The sequence below is a fragment of the Anopheles maculipalpis genome, chromosome 2RL (assembly GCF_943734695.1).
Source record: "Anopheles maculipalpis chromosome 2RL, idAnoMacuDA_375_x, whole genome shotgun sequence".
Lineage (NCBI taxonomy): Eukaryota > Metazoa > Arthropoda > Insecta > Diptera > Culicidae > Anopheles > Anopheles maculipalpis.
Window position 1 is genome coordinate 53321393 of NC_064871.1, and position 21794 is coordinate 53343186.

The 21794-nt window shown below is 43.9% G+C and overlaps 6 protein-coding genes across 6 annotated transcripts in view; 3 read left to right on the forward strand and 3 right to left on the reverse strand.

Annotated features, from left to right (window-relative positions):
- The window catches only part of LOC126567260 (uncharacterized), a 145340-nt gene extending 128684 nt beyond the window's left edge, over nucleotides 1-16656 (reverse strand). The window contains exon 1 of the mRNA XM_050223491.1: nucleotides 16186-16656. Within this exon, the coding sequence (XP_050079448.1) occupies nucleotides 16186-16656 (471 nt within the window). The remainder of the gene's footprint in view (nucleotides 1-16185) is intronic.
- Nucleotides 1-21794, forward strand: part of LOC126558417 (leucine-rich repeat-containing protein 58) — a 289270-nt gene that overhangs the window by 92651 nt on the left and 174825 nt on the right. The window lies entirely within an intron of this gene.
- LOC126558623 (probable dimethyladenosine transferase) overlaps nucleotides 1-21794 on the forward strand; it is a 232181-nt gene that overhangs the window by 54924 nt on the left and 155463 nt on the right. The gene's annotated exons all lie outside the window — the stretch shown is intronic.
- Nucleotides 9395-10389, forward strand: LOC126558731 (uncharacterized). Its single transcript, XM_050214790.1, has 2 exons — nucleotides 9395-9446; nucleotides 9566-10389. Exons 1-2 carry the CDS (start codon nucleotides 9401-9403, stop codon nucleotides 10372-10374), a joined length of 855 nt encoding a protein of 284 aa, XP_050070747.1. The 5' UTR covers nucleotides 9395-9400; the 3' UTR covers nucleotides 10375-10389.
- LOC126557112 (exonuclease 1) lies at nucleotides 12852-15404 on the reverse strand. Its single transcript, XM_050212775.1, has 2 exons — nucleotides 12942-15404; nucleotides 12852-12878 (listed from the first exon to the last, which is right to left on the reverse strand). Exons 1-2 carry the CDS (start codon nucleotides 15402-15404, stop codon nucleotides 12852-12854), a joined length of 2490 nt encoding a protein of 829 aa, XP_050068732.1.
- Nucleotides 18225-21378, reverse strand: LOC126567261 (uncharacterized). The gene is made up of 2 exons (XM_050223492.1): nucleotides 18388-21378; nucleotides 18225-18296 (listed from the first exon to the last, which is right to left on the reverse strand). Exons 1-2 carry the CDS (start codon nucleotides 21376-21378, stop codon nucleotides 18225-18227), a joined length of 3063 nt encoding a protein of 1020 aa, XP_050079449.1.

Sequence of the window (21794 nt, forward strand, 5' to 3'; positions counted from 1 at the left end):
AAAATACAAGAAGCGTAGCCTCCGGGTTCCAGGACGGCATCGGCGCAAGTGTATTGTATTGCCACAAAACGAAACCACCGCAGCACCGCACGCCGGGCACTTAGTTAAGTCGCTCAAAGATGGGGTGCACGGGTGGCAGCAACAACAGGCAACAAAAACTGCTGCACACCATTTACGTTCAATCGGAAAACGCGATGGGGAGCAAATGTAAGCTGGAAAGAAAAAAACACAAACTCTATCTACACTCTCACACACCACACAACACCGAAAAGATGACAGCAGAGAAAATGACTTAAAAAGTAACACAAGACAGTGTAGAATGTGGCAGAAGACAGACACAGAGCAGCAACAAAAAACTAGCCAGCGCCAACCTAGCGAGGAACTATCGTGCAAAATACTAAACCGAACAGTTTGCCAGCGGGCTAGGGCAAGGGGAATGTATTATATAAAATTACGCCAGTTTTAAACAGAGACTTCAGGATGTACGACCGGGCAGATAGTGTGTGCTTTAACTCACAAAAAAGTGTACCATGTACCTGGTGCCTAAATAACACAGCAGCAAAAAAACGATCAACCTCAAATGAAATAGCGGAAAAGGCGGCAAAAGAGGTTGATAGAAAAAAAAAACAACAAACAGCTATCAGACCTCAGACGATCGATAGAGCAAGCTTGATAAAAACGTTAAAAAGTAAAACAACGAAAAGAAAAACATCACTGAATCAACTGCAAGTGCGAATAATTTAAGATGACTGATAAAATGGACGTGGAGTAATTTTGAATTTTAAGGCACACATCTCAGAAGCGGGACCAAGGGAACTAGAACCAGTAATGATAAAAAAGCTCATTTAAAATAGGGAAGAAAATTCACCCATTTTCTCTTTTATTATCTACTCTTCGTTTTATCAAAACCTAGTCGGTGGTAATGACGGTGATTTGCCACAGTGCTACTAGAATTGCATCGCCACGGGGAACAACGGCTTGATCGTCCGAAACTGAGTGGTGGGCAGCAAAATTGTCCACAGAGACGATCGTACCAAGCGCTAGCTACCTTTTTCCCGTGACTTCATATTGCGTACAGCAAAATAGAGAAAGAACCAAGGTGCGCCCTGAAAATCCAGCATCTAGCGAGCGAAAGAACAAAAACGCAACAACAAAGAGCGCATCGAATCGAGATGATTGACGGGTTGGGCCGGTGTTGCGCTGTTGTAATTTCAACTTCCAAAACCAACTACCACCATCAAGCCATCCTTCGTTCAACAGCAAACTAATGCTGCTCGTTCTGTGGTGGTTTTTTTTTTTTCGTCTTCATTTTCTCTCATCATAACACCTGCACCAATGATCATGGCTGACGTCTTAGAAATCACGGAGAAGAAGAAATTAACCAAAAAGGTGTGCGATCGTCCCCAATAGCAACCGAGTGCGATCATCGGTAGCGATCAACGAAACAGAACCAAACAAACAGCAACTCAAAATGCCCTCGAGGGCCTGGGTTTTGTTTTTTTTTTGTTTTGCTTTTCCAACTCATTCGGCCATTCTCGGCCGTTCTATTTTGTTGCCATTTTTCCAGCATTGGTTCTCGTTCTTTCGTATTTTCTACACTTGTTCGATGTTTTTCCCACACCGTGTTTGCCTGTACGATTTTATTCGATTTACGGTCTATCTTGTTTTTCTTTTGTTGGTAATCTTTCTTGCCGGTTACGTTTGTTTAGCGATGGCCGAACGAATCATTTTCCAGACTTTCGTTTACTTTTGTTGCTGTTTTGCTCCCAAAATGCTACTGCTTAGCACTGTTAAACGGTGCATGCTATTAGATCTAACTACAACTACCTGACATACAGAGTGACATACACAAAATGGAAGCTAGAGCCCATCGAAACAACTGAGTCTCGGGAGGTCGTCTTCATGATCGCATAGGAAATCTTATCGCAAGTGTGAGCTGCCAATTCAGCAAGAATTATCAGGAAAAAAATCCCCCCAGGCAGGGGAAGTCGATTTACATAAGGCCAACCTTTTGAGAGGAGGATGAGATTGACTATCATGCCCACAGAGTAGATCCTTTCAAAATTAAAATTGATCCTCTGAATGTTCAATATTCCAAAGTCTGCACAGCTTCTTTTAAGGAAATCCGACTCAGGGTATATGCTTAGTTTGCTTTTATTACGATCCGCCCTTGGATAGCATTATAAAGCATTAGATAAACCGGCTAGATTTCGACATTTCAGCAAACCTGGAGTTCAAAATTACCTCTTGTTTAATTGGATTGATAACACCAAACGAGTTCGCATAACTTCTAAGGAAATGGAGGGGATTTTTGACGAGAAAAAACTTTTCGAACACCTTTATAGCCAATACAAACTATTTTGTAAGAGGGCAAGATTTGAGGACGGGTTATCTGTGCAAAACAATCAACGAAACTATCATTTTGGATCGTCTAGGGAAAAGAAACCCCCAGCAGACATATGTTGACTGATGAGTTTGGTAAAAGAGGAGTAACCGTATGTGCGCCGACACTACTCTTAGGCCTCTTCTTCTTTGTCACTACAAGTGGATTTGTCCCTGTACCTGTCTTTAACCGCTAGATGGTTCTCGGTGAAAACTGATGCCATTACTCACACTAAGAGCTTTCCTCACTCGGATTATGCTGTTTTATTTTTTCCAAATTTCCTCTCTTACTATAAAACTATGTCCTTACCATCAACTCACTCACTCACTTAGTAGCCCTCACTAAGAAACTCATGAAGTATCTCTGAACTCATATTGAAGATCTACCAACACATATTAGCTACCTTCACATAGTAACGGTCGTAGTAGCTCAGCATTCACAAACTAACTCTATCTTCACTACATACCTCAGCCATCTTGAAGTAGTTCTGCCCTCGCTATACAGCCCATCTGGTTGAGCTCTGGCATCACAAACTAAACTTGGTTCAGAAGCTCTTTCTCGCCTCACTACTTGCCTCTATGGACTCTACGGGTACTTTGCCCTTGGTGAGCGCTCAGCTACCGGGAGGAATCAGTTACCATCGCTACTGATGCAAAGGAGCTACTAATCGCAACTCTTAATCGCAACCAGAACCTCCGATCATTGGTGCCATTGTTATCATATCATTATTTTCGGGAAATATAGGCCAGAAAATGACTCATTGAATCTCTACTGAAACTGCAAAATGCCTAGAATTTGGAAGTAGAATAATGATATATTTTCCAACAAACCACTGCAGTCAAACATAGGCTAAAACTACGTAAAATGTCGGCTATTCTCAAATCCCTCAACCTCAAGCCCCAAAAAGTGTCAAACTGAGTATATTTTCTAGACACTGAAGCAAGGCTTGCGCATGGAAACATGGAACATGAACTAAATATGAGTTCTAGCCTTACATATATGACGTATAGATGAATACTTTTCGGGAATGCATTATTCATGCATTATTGGATTTTTGCTGCTTTATGTGAGCTAAACCACTGACCTGCATGAAATTAAGTGACGCATTGCTTCAAGTGTTAAATGAGTTCTAATTATAGATACCGCGACATAAGCAGACTTATTGGCCAATTCTCGGTGGTAGATAAATCATTTCACGCTATCGGTTGATTTAATTAAGTAAAGCGTATCAATAAGGTTAATATATTTACACTTTAATGTTCAGCTATACAACCGTTTTCTTAAAACCATTTTGCTAGAAATACCATGCTTGATTATGCATTCGAAAATATTTGTGTCCACGTGGGATTCGTTCATAATTATAGTTTTGCTTTAAGAGAGCAGCAATCTTAACCCCAAGCACCGACACCGAGACCCGCACTGGATTAAAAGCGTCACATCCACATACCCATGCGGCTGGTGCTAAAAGAAAAAAAAAGAAGCAATAAGACTTGCCTCTAGTATGGCATCCGCCGCCATTTGGCCTAAGCACATTTCCTGTGCGTTTTGCCAAAGCCTTAATTTAAGCAATCAATTGCCAACGGTTGCAGGAAATTTATTCGTCATGATTCGCCTCTGCACTGCGACCATCCCAGCGCAAAGTAATCGCGAGGTAAAAAAGCATTCATTACTCAAGATATACGCTGAATTCAAAAACGAACCATACGACTGGTGGTCGGCTGGCGAGAGCCACACGGCAAAAATTGATGCTGAAAAAGTAGCCTCGAAGTAACAGCAGCAACAACAACAAAAAAAAACACAACTTACAAAAACACAGCCCCGTGTGTACTACACATTGTGTTCAATGGTGACCAAACCGTTGGGCCGATCGCTGCGAATGAAGAGCAGCGCTCGGAGGACTAAGAGTGCAAGCGCAGATAGCTGCAAAAAGAGCCTTTGAACGACTCTACCTCTGGACCTTGCATCGATGACAACGAGCACAAATGCTCCCGGCCTGCAACTGCCAGCCAGCCAGCCAGCCAGCCAGCCAACACTGACCTACACCGGAGCACTCAATCGCTATCGAATTGCGGTAGGCTCGGCAGCAAACGATCCCACCGTTGTGCGATGGGGAAGCTGAACGGAAGCTGAAAAAGTGGCAATTTTCGTGCCGTTTTCTATCATCCGCTTCACGTTCATCGCGTTCCGGGCTCTATCTTCCGGCCCTCGATTTTTTTTACTGTTTTTGCTTTACAAGAATTTCCGCTTCTGATCAATTCGCATGCTCTGCCCACAGGTTCTGTTGATTTCGTAAGATGTTTTTTGCTTATACTTGGGTACCAAGCAGGGTAAAATACTAGGGTAAAAGTAAGGCTTTCTTCAGTATTATAAATAGGGTATGGAGTCTTTAAACTGGACGTTCAATAACAGTGACATTGAATCTTATACGAATGGATCGATAGCAAACTGTGGATGAACTGAAACGAAGATGATCATCAAAATGGATGAATGGATGTAAACTTGTTAAAGATCACATAGAAGTATTATTGATCGTCACTACTTTCTGCTTCATAATTCATGAATTGATTAACTAAATTTAAGTCAAAGACATTGCAATATATAGGTTCCAAGATCTCATTTTCTCGAGGAAAAACCCAAACAAACTCCTTTTGACACGTTTGTGACATGACGATCAAAGTCTGTCATAAATATTGCGATCGAGAAATAATTAATTGAGGCTTAAGTTGTAAGTAAACGGTGCACTATAACATAGATCAGAAAAAAAACCTCTTCTTGATTAGCATGAACATTCTTTTGGCATGGAATATAACTTTCGGTATTCGTATGCCCTTTTATATGAATGTTTTAAGATATGTGTGCCCGATTAAGCGATATTTTGACTTTGAGATGGTAGCAATGTTTGAGATGTAAGGGCACACCCTCAGAATTGGTGAGCAAAGGCATTATGGAGGAAGAGAGGACCTCGAATAAAAAGTGCGTTTTGAAGTTTTTAAAAGAAAACTTCAAAACGCACTTCTTCTCTTTCTCCATAATGCCTTTGCTCACCCATTACATCTCAAAGATGATTTACTTGAAGCAACCGAGTATGCCCGGGATAAGGCAAAGAATAAGGAGGAAGTGCCTTATCGTTATGTTTAAATAATTTAGACATCACAAGCGATGTTGACAATACGGCATTTTACCATCGTAAATAATTATAAATAAATAAAAATAATTGTTAAAGTTCTCTATCTCTCCTACAACCCCAACATCACTGCAGGCCAGCAGTGTATTGAGCGTCTTCCCTACTTTTTTTTTTTGTTTCTTCTTAGAGACCTTGAGAGATCTTGGCCTGCCATTTGAAGCTTCCTGGTCCGTATCTTGATAGTCAGTCCTGCGTACAAGGAGACGGTCCGGGCGAGATTCGATAACCGGTCCTGGCATGTGACAGATCTCCATACCTCGGCCGCTGAACTGACACAAAGCACTAGTAAACCAAGTCCTTTTTTCCTAATTTTAGGTGATAACAAAGAAGCCTTAAGATTCGAGAATTCTTGTAGCATTACTATAGCATCTAGCCAATGACTAATATTGGTTGGATGGGTGTCACAACGTGGTAATTATACTCTGCATGAAAAAGCTGTGACCTGAGGTTGTAGCTTTTGGCGAGAATCCAGAGATGAAGGAGATCTTGCAAAGGGGGTGATCTCATGAATATGGCATAACTTTTAAGAGAACGTGAATAAACTTCAATCCAATAAAACTTTATGTGTCCTCGAAGATGTGCGACGAAATGAAGATTTTCATTATTTGACTTACAGGCTAATGTATATAAAGATCTAAATACATTTTCTTGTGTTGAAACCTCCGCAACACAGAACTGAAAATCAGCTAGAAAACACAGCTAAGATATTTCGTAAAACATTGCATTCACCCATCAAGGTTTACCGATCGAATCGAGTAATTAATCAAATACTACCACTTTTTTACTTCATTTCCCTATCTGAGCTTTAAATCGGGATGCAAAACAGCAGCACTGGAACCGAATACAAACACATACAAAAAAAAATGCGTTATTCAAATGTCACCTCAAGCTCGGCTGCTCAACAGCTAGCGGCTCATTTCCGTTCGGCGCGAATCGAAGTGTTTGAAGCCGAAAAAATACCCGCACTGCACCAATTAAACCGGTGCATATATGCATTGCCCACCTGTTGTCATGTGTGCCGTTAGTGCCCGTACGGAACGTATTTTTCATTATGTGCCTATTAAAAGGCTCACAAGCACATGCTTATGCACATGTAGTCTCCTTCGCCTCCTCCCTCCCGACGGCAACCGGCCAGGCAATCTCGGCAAAACTGCCGGATTATCGTGTCACGGTGACGGTAAAGAATGCCACCTTCAAGGACTTGTCCGATGCCCAAGGAACTGCGCTGGCCTAATTCTAGTGTGCACTAATGATCGTTTGCGCCGAGGCGAGCACGGTTCAAATTCAATCGAAGTGATGCCGGAGTTGTTGTTTTTTTTTCCCTGCATAAACTAAACTATGTTCATAAAACTTCTCAACCAATTCCACATTGTTGGGCGCTCGAAGCACTTGCAGTACCACAGGTTTGTTTAGCCTTTATTCGGTTCGCTTCATTAGAAACCTAACAACCAGAACGAATCGGATAAGAAAATCAACTGCACGATGGATGCTTGCAGAGCAGTAATAGCCCTTTTAGGAAACCTTGTCTCTATTTGATCATTTTCACAGTTTTCTAAAATGCAAAACGTCAATCGTTAAGTTGTTTCTAATTGATATATGTAGGAGATGAACATTAGGTAAATTGGATTCTCATTAGCAGAAGTTTTCGACCCATAAATCAATGCAAAAGGCAGCATCAAAGGCAGCAGAAACCATTGCAAATAGAGCATTTGGTGGCATGGATTATAAAAAAAAATCATATTGCTCTTAAAAGGAAATATCCAGACGAAAACTAGACTAGAAAACTAACTTCGTTTCAAAAAAAACGAAGTGAAATCCGTATTTCACATTTATTATATGGTTTACATGTTTAATTTTTCATTTTTTCATAGAACTACCTTTGCGTAGTGCTTTAAACTAATTTAGAATCCCAGACTCTCGCGCTCTACCTTGCTACATTGTCAGATGTACTTGGATCAGACGGATAGGCTTTTTCTAGGGTCAAACTAGTAGTCCCAGGACTTTTGTGTAGTGCTTTAAACTGATTTACAAATAATACACTAATAATACACTTAGTGGTGTAGGTGACAGCGGCGCCGGTCATTACACCGTAGGTCCTGGGTTGAAATCCCATCCGGACCGTCACTGGACAGGGTTGTTCCGCCATCCAAACATAAAGTCATATTAACAGTCTCTACCGCGAGTCTCTACCGTTGTTTAGAAAGCTTGGAGCTTTACGTTTAGGTTCCTGGTCTCTTCATCCTGACTTATCCACCACGTGCTTCAAGCGGTGTTTTTAGAACAACTTTGGCCTTCACAACATTCATGTAAAGTTTTGGAACATTTCCAAAAAAATAACAAATTGTAAAACAAATTTGCTGAACATTTTATAAAATAATATGGGTGATTAGAAAGCCAGCCCAATCTGTCTCAATCCTTTGCATATCGTAAACCAACACCGTTAACAAATATTGTGCAAATATCCAAATTTCACATCATGTCATTAAATTTCCAAAACACGTCCCGATTGCAGTTTTTTGGTAATTAAAAAAAAATCGTTTGATGATCATGTATGATCATCAACGCACAAGTTATAAAACTGATTTACTTTCTTACTCACTCAAAAATCTTTTCAACAACCATTAATGGCCATTCGTCATGAAAATCCGACACTTCGGTATTTCTGTCAGACGCTTCAAACCAATCACTCCTACTCAATTTGGGCCTTGTCTGTCTATGTGGACATTATAAAAAGTCTTTGTGGTACGGTTCGTTCGATGCCATTCTCTATCGGTGGATCCACTTGTACAACTCGTTGCACAATATAGAGATTTATTTAACAAGAGCAAAAGGATTATTATTTATCGAGCAAAAGGAATATTTATTTTTTTTTAGGAGAAATTTCCTGAGGATGTATAGGGTTTGAAAATATATCCTGTAGCTGTGTTGCTCTCGGACACAAAACCGGATGTAAGCATCCGCCGCTGGTAGGTCGATCACGCGAAAGAATGACCAATCTCAGACTCTGGCGCTGTACCTTTCTTAATTGTCAGATGTACTTGGACTAGTTCCTACCAATGGATCCACGTTTCTGCTGACAATTCGTTGAGACTACGGGCGTCACCAGTTTTACCAAGGTCGGAGTGTTAAGCTTGTTTTCCTGGACAAGTCAGGAGCAGTTATCCGCGAACCAAGGTTCAACCGGTGACACTTTGGTTCGGAAAGTTCACCGAAATGTTTTCCTGGACTAGGCAAGATAAGTATTTTACCAAGGACCCGAGTAAGCCGGTGACGATTTCTCCTAATTCTTCCTACAGAATGGGTAAGATTCAAATATTTCTTATCATTTAAAATCGATTCGCATCGAAATATTTCACGAAAAACCTCAATTCCATAACGACATATTCAAATTCAATTTCACAAAAGCCCAATTTGACAGTGACACTGTCAAAATCACCATCGTTGACAAGGTTCAGCAAACAGCCGCACGTAGCGCTGCTACAGGCGTCTGCGGTACCCCGGCATACATCTTTGGCACAAGAAAACATCGGTCTCCTCGTTGTACCAAGCAGTACGTAGTAGCAAATAGGTCATAAATCCAATAAATTTACCCAGAAAATTACCAAATTATTGCGCGAAAACGTTAGAAGAAAGTGTTGGTGTACACTTCACTGCACGGCAGTGATATTGCTACGCGTGTTGACATTGTAATAAAACCGTGTGCCGCACACTTGCCATGTGAGTTATCGGTTTAGCAGTGTGCATGGAAGAAAGCATTATTACTGACGCTATTTTATCAATTGTAGCTTTAACTTTTGGATAGTGATACAAACACAGAGAACACACACAGCAAAATGAGCAAAAATCCCACTAAAGCAGAACTCAAGGCAGAGATTAGCAGTAAGTCCAAATGCACCCACCGGGACCGGCCGGTGGGATAACGCTCCGCACTTGTGCTAGCGATCCCTCCAACACATTGTAAGCGATCATTTTTCATACAAATCTCATCTTTGCCACAGAAATACTGAAAGATGCGAATCTGGAAGAAACTGCGGCCAAAAAGGTGCGTCTGCAGCTGGAGCAAAACTTGAAGTGTGATCTCTCAAACCGCAAGAAGGAGGTCGATGATCTGGTAATGGAGTACGTAAATTCACAAGCATCTTCCGACGAGGAGGAAGAAGAAGATGACGAGGATGACGATGATTATGCAGGTAACGGAAAGGGCAAGTCCGCCCGTAAGGCTAAGGATAATAGTGACTACGAAGAAGAGGAGGAGGAGAAGGAAGATTTCTCCGAGGAGGAAAAACCGAAGGGACGCAAAAGTGGAACCAAGCGTACGACACCTGCCAAACGTGGACCAGCTAAGAAGAAGAAACGCACCTCCGACAGTGAGGATGAGTCGGGAGATGATGACGATGAGGATCAGGGAAGCGATGACGATTACAAGCCGCAAGGAGTCGCCAAGGGTGGTAAGGCGGGTAAGAAGAAGAAGAACGATTCTGATTCCGATTCAGACGGTGACTGGAAACGTTCGAAACCGGCGGCCAAAGGTAAGAAGGCAGCTGGTGGCGGTGGAGCCAAGAAATCGAGTGGCTACACCCGACCGTACACACTGTCAGCGGATCTGGCAGCAATTTGTGGTGCGGAATCGTTGCCTCGGCATGAGGTAGTGAAGAAAATTTGGGCCATCATTAAGGAGCGCAATCTGTACGATCCGAAGAACAGACAGTATGCCATCTGCGATGACGATCTGCACAAGGTGATTGGCGTGAAGCGATTCCGTACGTTCGGAATGCTCAAGTATCTTAAGCCTCATTTTAAAGATTAGGTGTTCGGGACGATCAGGCCTAAGTTTTAGAGGGAGATGTAATTTTCTTTCCATAACGATAATTTTAAGCTAGACGATTCCTCGCAAATCGCTCTACTAACGTGTGGTTAAGTCGTCGACACTAAACGTCTCTCAATTGGCAATAGTATGAAGATGAAGGTGAACTATTTGGTTCCATTCCGCGATACCTAGTAGTGTGTTTGGTGTAATGCACGGCCGAACAACACACGTCCATCATTGACATGGTCCCGTATCATATGTACAGGACTATTGACTATTACACAATTAAAATAATTCAAATCACACACAGCTCGCTGTTGGATGTAATGGTAGCCAGTAACTGCAAACATTGATCACGATTGTACAGTCTCTCGTCAAGAGCAACTCCTAATCTATCAGAATTCATGGCAGCAAACAAATGCACTTAAAGCTATTGTTCACGTATTTTAATTCAGTAGTACTTGAATCCTGACACCACTAGCTTGTGGTAGCTGGTGCAAATGGTAGTATTATAAATAATACATTCTTTTCTCTGTAAAAAAATGCGTGCTCTCCGTAAAAAAATATATCCAAAAATACTCTGCTATGTAGTAGAAGCAGCCTGACCTGACATACGACATATTAGGATCGAAGTAATGTCTTTTTGTGTAACATTTTCCTTTTATGTTCTGATGTATTTAAACGCTTTTCATTCGAAAATGTGTTAAATCGAACGAAATCGATTTGGTAGCATCATCAAGCCAGATGGTATCAATTGCGGATCAACCTCTATATATGTACGATGTAAGTGAATGTAATACAATACTATGTCTAAATAATAATAAAAAAATCTTTGAAAATTTTCTTTCAACTTGGAATGAGACCCAAACGATGTGTTCGTAAAGATCGATGAAGAATTCGAAGTCCGAAATACATAGATTAACACTAGAACATGTCCAATAAGTTTCAATTAATACATTTGTGTAAGGTAATCCTACAAAATGGTCAGATTTTATCAAATTTTTCCATGACCCTGCGAATTGTAGTAAATAATTGGTAACTGATTTGGAATAGTTGTGAGCAAAATAGCCTGTTAAAGCCTTGTTCTTACTACGAATTTCATACATTAGTAAAAAGCTGAGCATAGTGAGGAGAAGGACGGAATCGTCCTATTGGGTACACTAATTTTGATCATTCACAACGCTCCAAGACTCATCAAATGCAGCAGAAATTTATGAGGAAAAGCGAGGACAATTAGTCCTCGCCTGCCACAGACTACATCAAGTCAAGAGAGTCAGAAACGGCAAACACAGAGTTTTTGAAACGTGTGGCCACAATGGCAAAACTTCTTGAAACATGAAACGGCAAACCAAGACTTCTTCAAACTTGAGGACAATAGAATTGGATTGAGGATCAATGCGGAGAAGACAAAATTCCTGCTTGCCGGAGGCTCTGACCATGATGGAGCTTGAATCGGAAGCAGAGTATCGTTTGACGGCGACAATCTTGTGGAGTTAGAGGAGTTCTGCTACTTTGGTACCATCGTATCTTCGGACAACAACGTAAGCAGCGAAATCCGAAGCCACATTGTTCAGGGACATCGTGCCTACTACGGACTCCACAAACTCCTGCGATCCAGAAGACTCCAACAACACACGAAATGTACGATTTACCGCACCCTGATACGTCCGATAGTCCGATAGTAGTGGATGGATGGACTTCAGCCATAGATTGAGTATACTGGAAACAGATTGGTGACCTGGGCATGTCTACGAAACGTGCTTAACCCTGACCAGGCCAAGAAGAAAAAGGCCTTGTGGCTGGAAAGCCAATTACGAACGAGAAGTTTATGCAACCGTTGTCGAGTCTTCTTAGAAATGTTTTTTTTTTTTTTAGTAAATCCTTTATCAGAGAACCTGCGGGCGGCCCGGTGATATAGGTGACAGCGGCGCCGGTCTTCAAACGGCAGGACCGAGGGTCAAATCCCATCCGGACCGTCCCCCCATAGTCCTGACTATCCAACTACGTGGTATCGGCAAGTCTAGTAAGCCATTTCGATGGCCGGCGTGACCTGTAGAGGTCGTTAAGCCAAGAAGAAGATCAGAGAACCAAGACGTGACAAGGTATGGTCACTAAAAAATTGAAAGAGCGAAAAATGTTTTCTTTTTATATTAATGGTAATTTCAACATTCGAAACCAGTCAAAACCAACCATATTCTAATGTTCATATCCCTTCGTACGAATACGTACCTCTCTGGGTGGCATACTCACAAGGAATGCTCTTTTGTTTCTTTTTCTTTTACTTTAGAAATAAAACTATCAATCAAAACCAAAACTAAAAAGACATCCATAGTTTGTATAATATTAGAAAATCAAACAAAGAACACAAAACTTACAACATCTTATACAAAAACTGCTGTCGAAAGTAATTAATAAATGCTGTTGTAAATCACGGACAAGAACGATCGACACTCTTGAGCTTAGTAGTGGAGAGATCACTACCGATTGTTGAGTTGCATCGAAGGCTGCAAAAGAAAGAAAATTGCAGAATTTACAATATTTTACCATTGAGTCACATTGTGACTTACCTTCTTCTGAAACCCGAACATGGATAGTCGACTTTGCGTCATTCCTCCTGTACCACTATCCCCCTTGGAGGCTTGCCTCTTGTTGGCGGATAATCCTGGCCGTTTACATGTCGAACGTGCCTTAGTTTTAACGGGTGATTTGACTAACGTTTTAGTAGCTGTACGTGCTGACGGTGCTGACGGCAGTGTCGTTATAGGTGCTTCAGTCTTCAACGCATCGGCTATTTCTTGTTTTCCTACACCGTCGTCCCCATCGTTACTACTATCGTCAAGTACGATTGCAAGTTCTTCTGCTGCATCCGAACGGTTCGGTGATTGAGCCAACGGTTTCTTAACCTGTCGCTCAAACAACGCCAATCGAACGGTACGTGGTGATGATCTATTTTGTTTTGCACTATTCGTTTCCATCGTATCTAGCATCTCGAAATCGTCATTTTCTTTTTGTGAGGAGCTTAATCCCGTATTGCTATCTTCTTCCGCCGTTGCTATACCGCTGTCCAGCTGACCAATGATCCCTTCCTTATCTGATCCGGGCGTTGTATGAGCCCTACGTTTCTCAGGCGTACGATCACCACGATTCGGCAACCGCGCTTCCGGTGAGCTGAGATAGATCGCAGTCGCTCGTAGCGTTTGTGCATCTCGCTTACTTTTAAGCTCCTTTACAATGGCAGTGGGTGACACGAGACTATCGGCATCTGCACCGGAAGAGCCCACTTTCTTGGGACTGCCTATCAAACGATTAGTTTGAATCTTTACACTGGCTTTTGTGCAGAAAAAGCGACTTATCACTTTAGGTTCATCGGCTACAACTCCTTTGTCGTGTGCCGTTTTCAACCGACCAAATCGACTCCCCGATGCTACAACCTCGCCCCCCTGGCTTCGTTGCTGAGAATAATCGATCCTTTTTACCGGACTTACATTATGCAGGAGCGATCGGTTAGCCGCAGTTATCTTCGTCGGTGACAGTAATACTTCGGGCGAATCTTTACCTCCCAGGGTACGTTTGGCCGGTGAGATGGCAAAAGGATTGCGCTTCCGTTTCGGCGTTGCAGGTTGATCCAACTGTCCCATCACATCCAACGCTTCTAGGTCCCTGTACTCGAGCGCAACCTTCGACGTGGACGTGGTGGAACTGGACACATCCGATGTTATATGGCACAATCGCTTTGAGGAAGGTTCGTCTGATTGTATGCCGTATCCTTGCAAAACATCGGCGATCGTTTCCTTGCATTCTAGCTCTACTTGATTCTCTTCTTGTTTGAGCACCGTTCGCTTTACAAATGTTGTCAGTGATGAAGATTTATGTGCTTTCGTTCCCGTTTCTTTCGTTGCTTCCTTCAGCGTTGCATAATCCGTCCTCCAGATGCTAAGATGACGCATTTTTTTCGCATTTGCAGACATTTCCTCACCATCGCCTGCTACGTCCGGATGCCAATCGTCTAGTTTGCGCAGTGAAAATGGATCCAAATTTCCAATCGCCATCTCGAATGCGATCGCTTCATCCAAGAATTGACCCGCATTGCAACAGTACTGCTCGGGAGTGGATTCTTCGTCCGGATCGGACAATCGTGTCTGCCGTCGACACACAGGATCGTACACCACCATGTGTCGGAAGGTAGCATCGGCTTTCAAAAATGCATCCTTATAGTCCTCCGTCACGACCAGTTGTCGCATATTAAGATAGGCCGGTATTTTTGCCAACGCTCTTCGTATGTCCGGATCTTCCGTTTTCAGCACAAATTTGCACGCTTTGGCCAACCCAATCCCGGGCAATGAATCTAAATAATCGCACCCGGAAAGGATACACATGTAGCGAAACTTCTCGAACCTATACCGATCCTCCCGGCAACCCATCGCGAGATGCAGTTTGCTAGCCTCCACCAACCGCCCATTCCCAGTCAGATCCAACTTGAAGAGAATTCTATTGCACCCGAACAGCACCAAATCGGAATCTTCCGTAATGACGTACTGGGCGATGTCGACCCGATTCAGGTACGCCAGCTGTGCATCCGCTTCGTACGGTGCCACAATACAATCGACACCACGTTTGCGACATTCCTGTATCAACTGTAATGCCATCTCGTGCGTAATGTCCACACATCGACGCAGGAAACTACGCGCCTCGTCTATGCGACCCAGGCGCAACAATTCGGCTCCCCGTTTGCGGGCATTGGCTCGGTTTTCGCGTCTCTTTGCTTCGGTCGCCGCTTTGGCCGGCAAATGTTGTCCATCGAATACGAGAATCGGTTTAATGTTGTACGATAGCAGCAGCTGGACATATTTCAGGCAATACAGAATGTGAATATCGGTGGGTTCACCGCGGGCTAACCGTTCCGCACAGGCAAACGCTCCACGGTGCAACCAGCAGTAGGTGTCTATTGCCACACATTTGCCTCGCAGGTCACGCAAATGGCACGCGCTGCTAGCCTTCTCCAGGAATGGTAGCAAGCCGGTAATACCCATCTCGCGACCGGAAACCGATCGTCTGCTCGTCCACTGGGTTGGAATAATTCGTAGTTAAGTTGTGGTCAAACACTTTCTCTTCATCACTTCAACACCATTGCTTTGTTTATGTTTCTGTGCATCCGTTCCCGCCAAGGCACAGTGGTGAAGCGGTTTGGTCATTTTATGTGACAATTTTAAGCAATTTGAAAAACAAATCGAAGATGGAACCCAGTCCAGAAATAAACTTCATGCCCGGGCTGCAAACTTGGAGTTCTGTGTGAAATATATTCACGAAAAGGGGCTGGCTGTGATATTTGGAGGAAATTTGAATAGGAAAGTGTACACCTTTATCGCTGGTCGGTTTGCAACTGTATATTCGTTTGTCCCTTTTTGTATATAATATTTCATGCAGTTCATAATTCGTGTAGATCGAGCAGTTTCTAACGTCGAGTAGTTTATAACCTAATCTTAGTTTCCTAACGCTTTGTTTTATGCAATTCAAATTTATGTTCGAAAATAATTATTCTAATTCCAACATTCCCGGCCACCAAAGAAGAACTTCTTTAAATTTCATGCAAAATATAAATCCAAAAATGAGTTCAAAAAAGAATTCAAAAACAGTTCGACTCTTGAACCTGACGCTTATCTCCTATCATACTGCTCGTGTGTGTAGATGTGTGAATGTGTGTTGCGTGTATCTTGTTCTGCCATGAGTGCGAAATGTAAACAATGTCGCGTGGCTTGCAGCTGCGCGTTACTCAGTGCCAGTGGTTTCCTTCTGTTCTAAGTTGCCAATTACGTCCGGATTAGGCAAAACTGCCAGACGATTAGCTGCGCGGACGATTTGCTTCCCTGAAGCAGTGCGCAGTGTAACGACGCGAACAACATCGTCCTTTCCAGGGTGTACTGCAACGATGCGCCCCATCGGCCACGAGGTAGGATGTACATTGTCTTCCTTAATAATCACCAGTGTATTTTCTTTCAGAACCGCTGATTTCCCGTTGCAATATTTGGCTCGAGCTTGTAACTGCTGCAGGTACTCCGGATACCATCGAGCCCAAATGGTTTGCAGATGTTTTTGTACCAACTGGTATTCCCTCAAATAGTTGCTCGGTGTCTCGGTATAATCGATGATTGGTACCGCTTGCAGATTGCCACCGACGAGGAAGTGTCCCGGTGTCAATGGTTCCAAGTCCGACGGCTCATCGGATAGAGGTGTAATTGGTCGCGAATTCAAACATTGCTCTACCTGGGCAAGTAGGGTAAGCATGCTCTCCTGTGTGATGCTTGTTGTTCCTATTGTTCTGACTATATGCTTTTTAGCTGCCTTCACCGCCGCCTCCCATAAACCTCCAAAATGTGGTGCTCTTGGTGGGATAAACTTCCACTTCATATGATTCATCGCGCACCAATCAAATATAGCAGCTCGATCGTGTTCGTCGCTCTTTAGCATCTTGTAGACGCGATTCAGCTCATGTGCCGCTCCCTTAAAGGTGGTTGCATTGTCGGAATGCAGTTCACTGATTTGACCACGACGTGCAATCAAACGACGAAGTGCATTGATAAATGCTGTTGATGTTAAATCGCCAACCAGTTCGATATGTACCGCTCTTGTTGAAAAACATACAAATATGGCGATGTATGCTTTAATCGGACTTCTGTTGCGTATGGTTTGTTTTATATAGATTGGTCCGCAATAGTCTACTCCGCATACTGAGAATGGTCTTGTTGGTGTGACTCGTGATGTTGGCAAATCGGCGATACTTTGCTTAATAAGTGTGGGTTTGGCCTTAAAACATGCGTGGCAACTGTGGTACACAGACTTGCATAAATTGCGACCGCCAATTATCCAAAAGCTTTGGCGTAGTGTTGTTAAAAGCAGTTGTGGTGCAGCATGCAGCTTACTCAAGTGTATCGAAACAGCTAGTAGTGCGGACAGTGGATGTTTCGATGATAATATTACCGGGTGTTTTTCTGATTCCGACAGATGTGCGTTACTGAGCCGGCCACCAATGCGCAGAATACCTTGCGTATCTATGAAAGGGGAAATCCATTTCAGTTTGGAGTTCTTCGGAATCTCTTTGCCCTTCTGCAGGTGTTGTATCTCCTCGGAAAAGGTGTCTTGTTGCGAAAGATAACACAACTTGAGTTCTGCCGCCTTGAGTTCGTCTACAGTGAGCGGTGGGATATCCTTAGCATGGACCTTGTTTCCTACGCGGCGCTTTGCGTTTTGTATAAAGCGCAAACAATGTGCAACAACTCTTTGCAGTTTGTGGTAGATCGAAAATCGTGAGAACAAACTGTTTCGAAATTCGCAGATTAATGCTGTGCTTGCAACCCGTGACGATAGTTTTTCTTCTTCTGCGCTCTCATCTTCGCTTGGTGATGGTGTGTTCTGTGGCCATTCTTCCGAGTTGCGTGCTAACCAATGTGGCCCGTGCCACCAGCGCTCACACACTAGCAACTTTTCCGGCGTTAAACCTCGCGAAATGTCGTCTGCTGGATTGTCCGAGCCTGGAACATGCTTCCAGCATTGTATTCCAGCCGTGTGCTGAATTTTTGCAACCCTGTTTGCAACGAAGGGCTTCCATCGATTTGGTGCTGAATTCAGCCAGTGAAGGACAGTCATGGAATCGGTCCAACAGATGGTGGTAGCAGAAATTTTCAGTGATTGCTGGACTTTCTCGTAAAGAAGTGTGGCTAATCGTGCTGCACATAATTCCAATCGAGCTATGGAATGTGAATTGGATAACGCAACGACCTTTGACTTGGCTGTTAGCAGCTGCACGGTGACTCCTTCCATGCTTTCAGCCCGAATGTAGCAACAAGCACCATATGCTAGTTGTGATGCGTCAGCAAAGATATGAATTTGCAGACTTGTTGCCGTGCATTGCGATATGTACCGTGGGACTGTCAAATTGCGTAGTGAAGATAATGTAGAGTGAAATTTCGACCATTCATGCTGTAAGTGCGATGGTAGCTCGCTGTCCCAGTCATATGCCTTTCCATGAATCTTGAGAGCCCATAGTTGCTGCATGAACATCTTTGCGATGATGATCGTTGGGCCCAGTAGCCCGAGGGGATCAAATATCTTGGCGATATATGACAAAATTAACCTTTTCGTCATGCTGGGTGTTGTAGGTGGTATCTCAATACGAAACCGTAGTGTATCAGTTGCCGGTTCCCAAACGATGCCTAGTGTGGATACTTGTTTCGAGCTCTTCCACTCGTGCGAGAGTTGTACCGCCACATCTTCTGAAGGAACGTTCTTCAATGCTTCGGAGCGGTTCGATGCCCATTTCTTCAGCGTGAAACCAGCTGAATTTAGCATGTCTGAGATTTGCCTTTGTATAACGATTGCTTCGGACAAATCATCGGTACCCGTTAGCAAATCATCTACGTAAAAATCGTTCATGACCGCGTTCATTGCCAAAGGATACTCTTCCTTGTGGTCAAGAGCAATCTGTTTGAGGGTCCTGGTTGCCAAAAATGGAGCAGAGGCTGTGCCGTACGTAACCGTCTGTAGCTCAAAGGTCGATATAGGATCTGCATGATGTTCTCTGTACCGGATGCGTAGATAGTTACGATCATGAGGGCTATGTAAAATTTGCCGATACATCTTCTCTACGTCTGCAGTGAGAGCAATGGCACGAGAACGAAACCGAAGGATAAGCGATAAAAGATCTTCTTGAACGACTGGTCCCACTAAGAGTTTATCGTTCAATGAGTAACCACTCGAAGTCTTACAGGATGCATCGAACACGACACGCACCTTCGTGGTTGTGCTTGACTCTTTAACGACAGCGTGATGTGGGAGGTAGTAATGCTCTACCGAATCGTTTGCAGGACTGGTAAGCCGCTTCATATGCCCCAAATGCTCATATTCTTTCATAAATTTCACATACTCTTCTTTCATTTTAGCATTGGTGTTCAACCGCCGTTCGATAGAACGCAGTCTGCGATCGGCTATTTCCTTCGACTCTCCTAAAACGATATTAGGGTTGGAGTTAAATGGCAAACTAACGACATACCTTCCACTTGAGTTGCGAACAGTTGTTGCTGCGAAATGCTTCTCGCAAGCATTCTCCTCAACCGATAGCACAGGATCCTCGGCTATGGTTTCACTCTCCCAGAACCGCTGCATGGTCTCCTCCAGTGGGGTGTCGTATGCAGATAGATGGCACAGCCGCGGACCGACTGACGAATGATGAGTGTTGCCGGTGACAACCCAACCAAAGTGGGTTTCGACCAGCCACGGTTTGCCTCTACCGATAGAGCACTTGCGACCGGTGTGGAGCTCCCAGAACGTATCGCCTCCGATGACGATGTCGATTTGCCCCGGACTGTTAAAGGTGCTGTCCGCCAATGCCACGTCCGGCATTTTCCATGAAGAGACGTCCGTTGGTGATGTAGGGATGTTTGCGGATGGCGTGTCCAGAACCAAGAAAGTCATCTCCGTTGCGAAGGGTTGTGTCTTGGACTGAACGGTAGCGACGATGGAACCCTTGATCTGCTGTACTGCATTGCCGATGCCCGATACAGCGACGTTGACCCTTTTGCGACTCGTCAGCAGTTTCCGTGCGAACTCCTCAGCGATGAAATTCGACATGGATCCCGAATCCAACAACGCCCTTGCTTCATGGGTGTTCCCGTAGTCATCCTTGATCTGGATGTTTGCCGTCGCCAGAAACACATTGTCTTCATTCGACTGAGCTGACAATGTTACCGTTGCGGGTGGAGCATAGGGTGGTGAATGATGTAGAAGTGTGTGATGACGCTCACGACACGTGCGACACGAATAATCCGACTTGCACGCTCTAACCTGATGATTGCTGCTCAAACAGTTCCAGCACAGCCGCTTCGATGCGACGACGTCCCGTCGCTGTTGGACCTCCTTGGCGATGAACACTGGACAGTTGCGCAGTGTGTGGTCTTCGGAACACTCCAATGGACACTTTGGCTGTTGGGTGTGCGCAGTCGATGCAGCAGGAGCCGAGCGAGATGTAGCTGCATTCGCGATGAATCTCCGTTGCCCTGGTTGACGAATGAGACCGGCCACCTTGATACCACTAGCTGCTTGATCCTTCACGAAGTTGTTGGTCGATTTCAAGATTTGGATACGATCTTGCACGAAGTCGATCACATCCTTATATTTGTCCGTCGTGAAGTGCACGGAATGTTTCTCCCAAGCCAACAATGTCTCTCGATCCAACTTCATCAGCAGCATGTTTGAGAGGGGTGTGTCCCACGAGTCAACCGGTTCGTTCAGCTTTTTCAACCCGTTGACGAAGCGGGTGAATTCATCCACCAGGTGCGTGAGCTTGTCAACGCACACCAATTGCACTCCCGGAAGGTAGTGCAATTTGCGATAGTATTCGCGAATCAAAAGACGAGAATTGTCGTACCGTTTAAGAAGCGCCGCCCAGGTAACCGAATAGTTGTCCGCCGTTAAAGGTGTATGCTCGAAGGGTACCGCCGCGTCCCCCTTCAACGATGACAGTAAGTATTGTAGCTTCGCGATAGATGGAAGCTCGGCTGAAGCGTCGATCATTGCGATGAAGCGATCTCGGAAAGAAAGCCATTTTGTGTGATCTCCGTCAAATGTTGGAAGTTCGATTTTGGGCAAACGTAAATTTGGCGCGTGGGGTCGACCGAATGCAAGCGTTGAGGAAGCCAAGCCCGTTGTATCGTTGAGCGAACCTTCTTCCTTTGGCTGTCTTTCCCGTAGAAATGATTCTAGCTTGCGACAGCGTTCTTCAATGTCGATCCGTTCCATTATGCTGGCTTCGACCGCTTCGTCTTTATCTTCAAGCTCTTCCAGTTTCGAAACTGCGGTGAAAAACTCTTCCTTATGTTTCGCCAGATCTTCTAACACCTCCGGAATCTGCTTGGCATCATCACTCGAATATTTCGCCTGGAACCGTTCCAGCGATTTTATGTTCTCCAGGGCGATCCTCTTTTTCAGTTGCACTGCTTTAATTTTCTTATCCATTGCACAAAGAAAATACTGCGATATCACACGAAAATAACGAACAAAGCGATGGCGCGAAATTCAAAATGATGGCGTGTAACCGACCGTTGCCCTTGATGCGGGGCGATATGCGATGGCGGGAATTGTCACGGAATGACTTGCACACTTGACGACGAATACCGAATTCCACTCTTGATGCAGAATGAAACTTATTTCTTCTCCGTATATCACGATCCGGTTCGAAGGACCAAAAATGTGAAATATATTCACGAAAAGGGGCTGGCTGTGATATTTGGAGGAAATTTGAATAGGAAAGTGTACACCTTTATCGCTGGTCGGTTTGCAACTGTATATTCGTTTGTCCCTTTTTGTATATAATATTTCATGCAGTTCATAATTCGTGTAGATCGAGCAGTTTCTAACGTCGAGTAGTTTAT